This window comes from Athene noctua, chromosome 25 (assembly GCF_965140245.1).
Source record: "Athene noctua chromosome 25, bAthNoc1.hap1.1, whole genome shotgun sequence".
NCBI classification, from domain to species: Eukaryota; Metazoa; Chordata; class Aves; order Strigiformes; family Strigidae; genus Athene; species Athene noctua.
Window position 1 is genome coordinate 6,825,698 of NC_134061.1, and position 10,802 is coordinate 6,836,499.

At 55.9% G+C, this 10,802-nt stretch overlaps 1 protein-coding gene and 1 gene segment (V, D, J or C); one reads left to right on the forward strand and one right to left on the reverse strand.

Annotated features, from left to right (window-relative positions):
* Nucleotides 1-2,442: 2,442 nt before the first annotated feature.
* Nucleotides 2,443-2,748, reverse strand: LOC141970121 (feather keratin Cos1-1/Cos1-3/Cos2-1-like). Its single transcript, XM_074926491.1, has one exon. The coding sequence runs from the start codon at nucleotides 2,746-2,748 to the stop codon at nucleotides 2,443-2,445; it is 306 nt and encodes a 101-aa protein (XP_074782592.1).
* Nucleotides 2,749-4,862: 2,114 nt separating this feature from the next.
* Nucleotides 4,863-6,751, forward strand: LOC141970515 (T cell receptor alpha variable 4-like). The segment is given in 3 exon segments: nucleotides 4,863-4,914; nucleotides 5,360-5,707; nucleotides 6,606-6,751. Coding segments are annotated over 3 exon segments (546 nt in total).
* Nucleotides 6,752-10,802: the final 4,051 nt, after the last annotated feature.

Consider the following 10,802-nt stretch of genomic DNA (forward strand, 5'->3'; position numbering starts at 1 on the left):
TCCCCACATCACAAGTGAGAAAATTCTTAGAGCCTTAGATGCTCTCAGCTATTCTTAGTGACTTCATGAAGGGAGATGCAAGAGTGGGGGACTGGCCCCTGTTGTGGAAAGGAAATGGTGCCTCAGTGGTGTATTCACACAGCAGCAGAGAGTGGTGTCCCTGGGACAAGCCAGACTCCCCACAGACTGCAGACACTGGGGCTGGGGAACCAGAAATGAGGGTGTCTGTTTCCAGTAAGAGAGGCACTCAGCCTCTTCCAAACATTCCTTAGAATGTCATTAATTAGTGCGAAAGCTACAGAGAAGGAGAGGATAGTATAGGAACCTTAAATCCCTGCAGATGCTGGGAACCCTGAGCTGCTCTACATCAGCTGCTCTCCCAGAATGAGAGAATCACAGAACAGTTGAGGTCGGAAGGGACCTCTGGGTGTCATTTGGTCCAAGGGCCCTGATCAAACACGGCCACCTAGAGCCAGTTGCCCAGAACCGTGTCCAGGTGGTTTTGGAGGAGGGAAGATCAGTGACCTCCCAGGGCAACCCACAGCAGTTCTCAGTCACTCCCACAGCACAGTACAATGTGATGACCCCTTGCCAGGGCACAGGGCACTGTGTGCATCCCATCCATGCAAGGATTACCCCATTTGTGTCAGTCAGGCTTTTAGAGTGTTTAATTCAAATGGAAACAGATCTCGTCATCATTTCACCTGTCTATCACTAGAAACTGTCCAGCGTTGACAGTGAACAAATACCAGCAACTTTCACATCCTTGCATCACAGGGTGTAAATCAAGGTGTACAGCACAGGAATAAGCGTGGTGTAAAGAACAGCTCCTGCTCTGTAAAAAACAACCTCTGCACAAACGTCTTTAGGCTGAAATGTAAAGATTCCATGGATCCTGAGCTCTTTTCCTACATTTCAAGAGCTCTATCGTTGTGCTGGAAAACCAGGGGCCATGCCAGGAGTCAGCAGCAGCACTTTGGCAGTGCTTTGGCCAAAGGCCTTACTCATCTGTCAGGAACAATGCCATCCCTCCCTCTTCTACAAGGACAATTGCAGACAGGATCATCATTGCCAAGGAACTGAAATACCTTCTGCTCATTACAAGGTTTAGTGTGGTAGCACAGGAGGTCGATATGGGATGATAATGATGGATATTAGCACCATGACTCGGAAAAAAGATTTCAGACATGCAAATGAAATGCCATTATAAAGCTTCTTTCATTCTGTTATTCTGAGCTGTGCTTCATGAGCTGTAATTCCCTCTTGATGAAAGACAGGGGTGTGGGCATTTCCATTCTTCCACTTGGACACTTCTGTCAATGAATCTGGAGGTTCATATAGGAAACAGCATATGAGAGAGTAGTGGCTGCTGAGAGACATTTCCACTGATCAGAAGGAATGACATGTACATAAAATTACATCAACTGTCCCTAGATCGGCAGCAATTCCTGAGCACAAACTCTCTGGATGGACCAATGAAGCAGACAAGAGCTCTGCACCTACCCACAGCTCTCTTGGGAAGTGCACCCAGCACCCTTGTCCTCACCGATCTTCATGTTCTCCTGCACACTCTGTCTCAGAGCAATTAGATCCCCTCAGAAATACTCTGTTTACTGTCCCCATTTCTGTGCTGACTACCCGCAGCTCCCACAGGTGTAGCTCCCATGTCCAGCCTCAAGACATTCAGCAGCAGGGGCGACTTTTCCCTGCTAGTCCCGTGCAGGTGTGCTGGCCGTGGGCCTAGACTGAGTGGTGGGGGGCAGAGGAAGGTGGAGTAGCAGCTCTGGGCCATCCCAAGGGCTGTTCCCTCCTTTACCACTCTTGCCATTGTGCAAAGCAAATCACCTTTCAGAGCCCAAAGCCAAGCCCCTGCACAAGCCAGCGCGGCTCCAGCCATAGCAAGAGGAAGGCTCTTGCTGAGGAGCTGATGGGGCTGCTGACCCCTCAGAGCCTCCTGCCTTTCTGGGCGTTTGTGCACAGAGACACAACAAGGCAAGGTCTCCCTGTGCCCTTCACCCCCTTCCACCCAGAGCAACACCCTTCTCCTTTGGCAGCTTGGGCAGTGTCCACAGAGGGAAGGACCACATGGAGGCCAGGCCTGAATGCAGCAGAACTTTAATGAGTCAAAAGAAGGAAACAAAGTCCCTCCAAGTGGAGGTCAGCAGCACAGAAAGCCCCAGGGGCAGCTGAGACCCTGCAGTCCTTGGCCATAGAGAAGTTCCTGCGTGATGTCTGTCTGCCTGTCCCAGGGAGGGAGAGGAGATAGATGGACCTTACCCAGCTGGTGCTGGGGTGTGTGGGGGGAAAGGCAGCAAAAAAAGAAAATGGAAAGAAAGGCAAAACCATTCAACTATCCTGAAAACAAGATCCAAATGTTGATCCTCTGCCCAGCACCATGTTCTGAGTTCCTCAAGGTGTGTCCATGGGGGTTTGCCAGCCCCTTTAGCAGGGGGGGCACCTTCTGCCAGAGTAGCGGCTGGTAATGCAGGAGAGGTCAAAGCCCCCAGAGTTGATGGGCACTCCGTCACAGCTGAGGATGCGGCCAACGGCAGCGGAGGTGGAGGAGCCCACAGCGGTGTTCTGTGGGAAGGAGCTGAGGATGGGGCCGGGCAGGGTCACCACCACGGGGGAGGGCTCGATGACGACGGTGGAGTCCTGGCACTGCCTGACACAGGGCTCATTGCAGCTGTTGGCCAGCGGGGTCGGGCCGCAGGGCCGGCATGGCAGGCACTGGTCGTAGCAGGACATGTCTCTGAGGGTGGAGGTGCACCTGGGTAGAAGCAGGGAGGAAGCAGAGCACAAGGGTGGGTGAGGAGCTGCCTGGTTACCCTGTCACCAAGGAGCCAAGGCCACTGCTGTGTGGGAGATGGAAACTCTGCCAGGAGCCACACAGTCGTCATTGTCCTATGAAGAGCAGCCTGTCCCAGGGAGGCTCTCTCCTAACTAGGAAACCAAAATCCCTTCAGCACTGCAGCCTCTCTCTCAACAAACCTTCTTCCCACATCTCTTTGTCATGACAAGAAGATCCAGACCCCAGGACAGGACAGAGCAATATCAGCTGGGAGGTCTCCCAAGTGCAGATCTCCCTATGGAAGAGGAGGAGAAGGGGCTTCAGACTCACCTGGTTCCCAAGCAGAAGGAGCCAAGAGAAGGGCATGAGAGAGCAGGGACTTGGGCTGCCTTTTATACCTGCCCTTCACTGCCGCAGGACCAGAGGCACCCTTTGCAGAGGTCACCATTTTCTGACAAGCTCATCTTGAATGCAAACCATCGCAGCTAATGATATGGGCTGTGCTTTCCTTTCCTGCACTGCTCCTTTTCATTGCCAGGTCTGTGCCATGCCCATTGCCCAGTGGAGGCTTGTTCTGAGCGCTGGGATGAAAGGCCCCAGGATTTCTAGGGCAGGAATGCAGCAGTGCAGGCAGAAGACTCAGCTCAAGTGTTGGATGTTTCCAGAGCAGGCAAGTGATGTCAGCCTGGGTCGCTCGGGTGGGGCTGTTTGAAGTGTTATTAGAATGAAATTCCAGCCCTCCTCAGACGGATGCCGTGGGATCCCACCCATGAAGTTATACCGTGTCCATATGTTTGCCTGCCTCCCTCCTCAGCTCACCTCCGTGGTCACTTGTTGTTGCCTCCCCAGGTGTAGGTGTTGTGCTGCTGGGGTTTGTCCCCACCCTGCCTGACACTGCCCAGTCCCCAGGGATCCTCAGCAGTGTCCATGGTGCCTTTTGTCCCCATGTATGTACTTTCCTTGTGCTTACTTGTAAGCTGATGGGTTTGTGTGGATGCATAAGGGAGGTGTGTACCTAGAGTTTACCAAAACATGAATGCCTCTCTCACAGTTAATTTAAGATGAAATTTGTGAGAAATGTGTTCAGTGAGAGAATGATAACGTGGGTGGAATATTGTCTGCACTGCCAGGGTCAAAGAGTTGTGACGAGTGGTGCAAATCCCAGCTGGCAGACAATTACTGATGGGCTTTCTCAGGGATCATCAGGACGATCAATACTACAGTCTTTCAGAAACATTGCAAGTAGTGGGAAGGTCAGAATTTCCTGCAAGTTCGTGGGTGACACCCAACCACAGGCAACAGGCAGACACTGATCTCTGTCAGACAAATTGTTCCCAGCAGATCCAGAAAATAAGAATTCAAAGGAAAGAGAGAAGATGGAGTAGAATGTGGAGGAGCTGTAAAACATATCAAGGCTTCTGGAACAGGGACATTTGTAGGTTCTGCAGTCTCCACCCCGGAGCGGCCTGAACTAACGGGAACTGTTCCAGGCGGGGTTGATCCAGACAAGCTCTGCAGGTCCCTGCTCAGGTCCACGGGGCCTCTGTGCTTCCCCCTGTCCCCTGCCCTCCCTGAACCCTGCACGCCCATGTCACCCTGGGCCTGCCATCCCCTGTGCTCCAGAGCAGCTCGGAGGCATTGTGCTCGGCCTGCAGAGGGGCAGCTGAAGGGAGGCTCTCAGCCTCCTCCCTGCCCCGGGCAGGAGGTGAGTGGCTGCTGTTTGCAGGCGCTGAGCTCGGGGCCAGCTCTGGGAAGCGGCTCCATGTGCTGGGCCAAGGCCCTGGTGCTGCCCCAGGCTGCAGCTGGCGCTGGGCAGGCTTCTTCTTGCCGGGGAGCCCTTGGCGGAGGAGGGAGAGAGTGGGATTCCCGGGAGCCAAAGCGGTGCCGGTGCAGAGCCGCGGAGCGCTCGGAGCCCGGGCGAGAGCCCGAGCGGCGCCGGCGCAGGGCTCAGCCCCGGGGCGGAGCTGGCGGCGGCGGAGAGGAGCGGAGGCGGCGGAGAGGAGGCGCCGCGGCCGGAGCAGAGAGCCGGGGCTGGCGGGGGGCAGCGAGGCGCGGGCGGCGGAGCGGCGGGATGCGGCGGGGCCGGGGCGCAGGGCTGGCGGGGCTGGCCGCGGTGCTCCTGGGTGCGCGGGGCTGGGACAGGGGCTGGGTCGGGTGAGGGAGCGGGGCTCGCCTCTGGCCCTCCGGCTCCTCCTGAACCTTATTCCCTTCTCTGTCCACTCTTCTGCCCCCAACGAGGTCATTCTCTCCCAGCTTCCCTCTCTATTTTCTTACTCCACTTCTGCATCCATCCATCCATCCATCCATCCATGCATGCATGCATGCATCTCTCCTTCTCTCCCAGCCAATCTCTGTTCCTCAGCCCCTTCTCCTCTTCCTCACTCGGACTGTCCTTCCAAACCTCCCTCATACATTCCTGTCCCCAAACCACCACTCTCCGAGAAACGGTCTCTCCATCCTGTGTTCTCAGATCACACCCCCACCATCTGTGAAGTGTCCCCTTCTCCCCTCTCCCGCTGCACGACACGTTCAGCTGAAGCAAAGTGATTCTTCTTTTCTCCTCGGCAGTGGCTGCGGGCAGAGCCCAGGTGCAGCAGGAGCCGTCGGCAGAGACCAGCGAGGGCACCGGCGTCGCCATCAACTGCTCCCACCCCAACCCAAAGATCGCCGACTACATCCTCTGGTACCGTCAGCTCCCGGGCCGAGCCCCCGCATTCCTGGCGCTCGCTCTGAAAGGCTCCAAGGAGCTGCAGGCCCCGCCGGGGCGGCTGTCGGTGGCGGCAGACCGCCGGTCCAGCGCCCTGTGGCTCGCCCGGCCCCGGCGCGGGGACGCGGCGGTGTATTACTGCGCGCTGGGAGACACGGGGAGAGGAGCCGGGGCTGCGGCCGGGCACGAACCGCCGCGGGCGGGGCCGGGCGGGGCCGGCGGGGGCGGGGGGACAGCCCCGGGCGGGCCCGCCAGGGGGCGCTGCCGCTCCGCCCGCCGGGGCCGCCTCGCCCCGCCCGGCCCCGCCCGGCCCCGGGCCCCGGGCCGCTTCCCCCGCCCGCCCGGCCCCGCCACCGCCACCGGCACCACCGGCCCCCCCCGGAGCCAAGGCCTGGCCTCAGCACCTCTTCTCATTGACGGCCGCGGCGGGTCTGTGCTCCTGAGGGCGCCGAAGAGCCGCGCTCGGGCAGCGCTGCCCGGGGAGAGGGAGCCGGGCTGGCCGAGGCAGGCAGGGCAGGGCGGCCTTTCCCCCAGGCTCTCTTGCTGCCTCCCCACGGGCTCAGGCTGTGCTGCCCGACGGGGCGTCCTCGGGCCGGGCTCTAAGGGCCGCCCAGCTCCGGCTCACAAACGCCTCGCCCGGGGGACAGAGTCCCGGAGCTTTTGCCCTTCCCGGCCACGTGCCCCAAGGGCTCCCCCCGAGGCTGTTCGTACCGCCAACAGCCTCCCGGCACGTCCCACGGAGGCAGTTAGCCACGGGGCGGGGAAGAAACCAGTGCACCCAGGAGGTTCCCGGTGCAGCAGAGCTCCTCCTGCCCACGGGCAGCCGGGCAGCCCTCGGCTCACACGGAACATCCAGGGCCCCTCCTCGGGCTCCGGGCTTTCCCCCCGAGGACAGCCCAGGGAACCCCGAGCGGGAGATTCCATCTGCCCCGTCCCCACCGGCACTCCAGGGCTGAGTTGCTAATGCAAATCTCTCTTTAGGAAAGAACAGCCACAAGGGGTTGCACTTTTTGTTACTTTGTAAAAGCTCCCATATACAATGAAAAACTGCATCCTCCAGCTACAGGCCGCCGGGGACCTTTCAGAATGTTTCTGCTCACGTTACAGAGTCATCCCACGGAGTCAGGAGTTCAAGCTCCACAGCAAGAGCAGAAGGGGATGTCGAGGTCACGGGCACCTTCAAGCGCTCCCCACAGTGTCTCAGTGTTGAGACCATGAGCCTGTTTGACACGATTCAGAACATTCTGAGTTGAGGCCCCGGAGACACTGTAAAAGCCTGGTCTGGGCTCCTGGGGTGAGTTAACCTTGGGTGGGTGCCAGGTGCCCCACCGAGCTGCTCTATCACTTCCCCTCCTCAGCTGGACAGGGGAAAGAAAATATTACCAAAGCCTCGTGAGTTGAGATAAGGAAGGGAAGATCACTCAGCTATTACAAGCACAGGCAAAAGCCACTCACTTCGGGGAAGTCAGTTTAATTTATTGCCAATTACATCAGAGTAGGATAATGAGAAATGAAAAACAAGGCCAAAGCACCGTCCCCCTTCACCCCTTCTCAGGCTCAGCTTCACTCCTGAATTCTGTACCTCATCCCCCTAAGCAGCACAGGCGGATGGGGAATGGGGGTTGTGACCAGTTCATCACACATATCTCTGCCGCTCCTTCCTCCTCACACTCTTCCCCTGCTCCAGCGTGGGCTCCTCTCCACGGGGCCACAGGTCCTGCCAGGAGCCTGCTCCGGTGCGGGCTCTCCCGTGGGCACAGCTTCCTTCAGGGCACATCCACCTGCTGTGGCTGGGGTCCTCCACGGGCTGCAGGGTGGATATCTGCTCCACCATGGACCTCCATGGGCTGCACGGGGACAACCTGTGTCACCATGGTCTTCACCACGGGCTGCAGGGGAATCTCGGCTGTGACACCCGGAGCACCTCCTCCCCCTCTTTCCTCACTGACCTTGGTGTCTGCACGGTTGTTTCTCTCACGTTTTCTCACTCCTCTCTTCCAGCATCTCTTGTACAACAGTATTTTCCCTTCTTTCCTTCAATATCAGAGAGGTGCTACCAGCATCACTGGTTGGCTCAGCTTTGGTCAGTGGCCGGTCAGTCCTAGAAACAGCTGGGAATGGCTCTGCCTGACAGGGGAGGCAGCTTCTGGCATCTGCTCACAGAAGCCACCCCTGCAGCTCCCCTGCGACCAAAACTTTGCTCTAGAAACCCGATGTATTCACCCCCTCTGCTCTGCAAGTCACATATTTTAGAATTATCACTACTACATACATTCATCACACAATCTACAATGTTCACAAACTTCACTTACATGAACAAAAATAATTCCTTCACACCAAAATGTACTTTATCTCTCATCCCTTCTCCAAATTGCGACAGCAGAAATTCCTGACAACTATTCCACTCGTCACACTGCAGCAATATTTACTCCATGTTCCACAGTTCCCAGAGGCGCCATTTTAGAGACATTTGTCTTCACAGATGTTATAATTGATTAGACACAGGAATCAAATCTACTTTAAGTAAGTTTGCTGATGATAATGTACGAGGAGGAGCTGTGGACTGCCGGGAGAGTAGAGAGGCCTTGCAGAGAGAGCTGGATAGACTGGAGAGCTGGGCAGTCTCCAACCTCACAAAATGTAAAAAGCGCAAGAGCCGGATTCTCCACCTGCGATAGGGTAGTCTTGGTTATAGGTACAAACTGGGGGACGAGAGGCTGGAGAGCAGCCCCACGGAAAGAGATGTGGGGCTTTGGGTTGATGGCAAGTTGACTGTGAGTCAACAGTGTGACCTGGCAGCCTAAAGGGCCAACGGTGTCCTGGGGTGCATCACGCAGAGCACAGCGAGCCGGTCGAGGGAGGTGATTGTCCCACTCTGCACTGGTGCGGCCCCACCTCACGTCCCGTGTGCAGGTTTGGGAGCCTCGGCATAAGAAGGACATCAAACTCTTAGAGTGTCCAGAAGAGGGTGACCAAGATGGTGAAAGGTCTTGCGGGCAAGAATTATGAGGAGTGGCTGAGGTCACTTGGATGGTTCAGCTTGGAGAAGAGAAGGCTGAGGGGTGACCTCATCACAGTCCGCACCTTCCTCAAGGCGGGCAGCAGCAGGGGAGGTGCTGATCTCTTTCTGGTGACCAGTGATAGGCGATGGAATGGAGAGGAAAAGGTCAAGGAAATGGAATGAATCTGCATCAGGGAAGTTCAGCCTGAACGTTAGGAAAAGGTTCTTCACTGAGAGGGTGGCTGGTCACTGGAACAGGCTCCCCACGCAAGCGGTCACGGCACCAAACGTGTCAGAGTGCAAGGAGCCTCTGGACAATGCTCTCGGTGATATGGTTTAGCTTTAGGCAGTCCTGCAAAGAGCAGGGAGTTGCACTCGATGATCCTTATGGGCCCCTACCGACTCCAGATATTCTATCATTGCGTGATGCCATCACATGTCAGCACACATGAAACACATGTGCATGCACAGCCAGTTGCACAGGAACCCCTGCACATGCACACACACACACACACATACAGAGTCCCGAGACTTGTCATCACATCAGTGTTGACGTGCTCAAGCGCACTTGCACACTCACACTTACATGTAGATAGACGTGCAAGCTCGTGTACAGAGATAGATATGTGCTCGTCTGCACACACAGATGCCCACACACATACACACACCTGCACACTGACACCACACACACTTACTTGCTCACCTGCAAAAGCTCCCGCGTACACAAACGCACGCACAGACACACACAGACAGGCACTTGTTCACACACACACTGGCAGACACTCACTCTCGCATGTGCTAGAGACCATCCCTATTGCTGCAGCTGCAGGGCTTCCCCACTTTACAAGGCAAAGCCATCTCAGAGTCAGACAAGACCCAGCCCGTCCCTGGTGATCGCTGTAGGGCAGCTGTGGAGGTGTGGGACCAGTTCCAGCTCAGCACGGGGAGAGGTGCTGCCCTGACATGCTCCCACGGCAGCAAAGGGCTGTGTCTGGGGTGAGCCAGATGCCCTGCGCCTGCAGATGCTGAGGCTGGCACACCAGAGAGGAAGCTGGCCTGATGAAGTTGCCTTAAGATAAAAACCTGCTCTGCAGTGGGTGGCTGATGTGTTCGAGGGAGAGATGGGCCAGAGGGAAAGAGGAGGAGGCAAAGCAAGTGAGGCACCTGTAGACAAGTGTCTCTGCGAGGTACTGGAAGAGATATGAGAAGTCCCCTTTCCACCTGGACGGGCTAAGGATGATAAGATTTGGATCCCACCTGGAGGTGGAATTCAGGTCTGTCCTCATGCTGGGATGTTCCCAAATTGCTGTGAGAGAGGGTTCAGGGCCTTGCAGGAAACAGGATATCTAGGAGAGCAAAGAATAAATATGATGGAACATGGGGGTGCAAAGTAATTCATTCCAGAATAACATTTCACATGACCTGAGTCTTTTCTATGCCTTGTCTCTGAAACTGATGGCTCCTTTGGCCAGCCTTTCCCTTTTCCTTCACGTTTGCCCCATCACGGGTGTCCTGGAAAGTGAATGCCATGGCTTAGTGCTGCTGCAGGTGCTGCAGGGACACACTTCAAAGACTGAGCTCACCTTGGGGTTTCCCCCCAGAGCCATGACTCAAGTGACCCGGTTTTCTCTGCGGACAGGGGCCTTTCAGCATCTTGAGGAATTCACTCCCCCGAGGAACTTCCCCAGAGGTCACTTAAAGACCCGTGGAAAGTGAAAGCCTCCATATCACTGGGGCTGTCTGATCAAGGCCATTTCCCTTTCAAAGGGAAGAACAAGTCAAAGGGAAAGTGATAATCAAGGCACACAATGACAGCAGTCCCTCAGGAAGTGATGAGGGAGACAAGGAGGGAGACCAGAGCTCTGCAGCCTCTAATTGATGGGCCATCAGGGAACTGCAGGGGAAGCTTTGAAGTGCTTGAGGCTGAGCTTTGTAAGTGACAAGAAGTGAGGAGAGGAACCTGAGGGTTTGGGGTGTTTCAGGGGGGTCCTGCAGGACTAGACAAGAGTTCTGAAGGAATGCTTAGGGGAAGGGTCAAAGTTGGTGGGAAGAGGGGACTGGGGAGGAGTAAGGGGAGGCTGTTATTGATTCGATGTTAATTTGATCTGATGTTAATGAGTTTTGGTGAATTTGATTTAAATAAAGGTTGTTTTAGAGTGATCGTGCAAGCAGTCATGCTGCTACAAAGCCCTTTGTAAAGTCCCAGGCTAAGGCCACGCAGGCGGGTAATAATCATTAACCAGGTTTCTATTACAGAATAAGATTCATGACCGGGTACTGTTGTTAGGCTGATCAATAAGGAC

Coding starts and splice junctions, on each gene's coding strand:
- LOC141970121 (XM_074926491.1), bottom strand. CDS start 2,748: ATGTCCTGCTACGACCAGTGCCTGCCATGCCGGCCCTGCGGCCCGACC.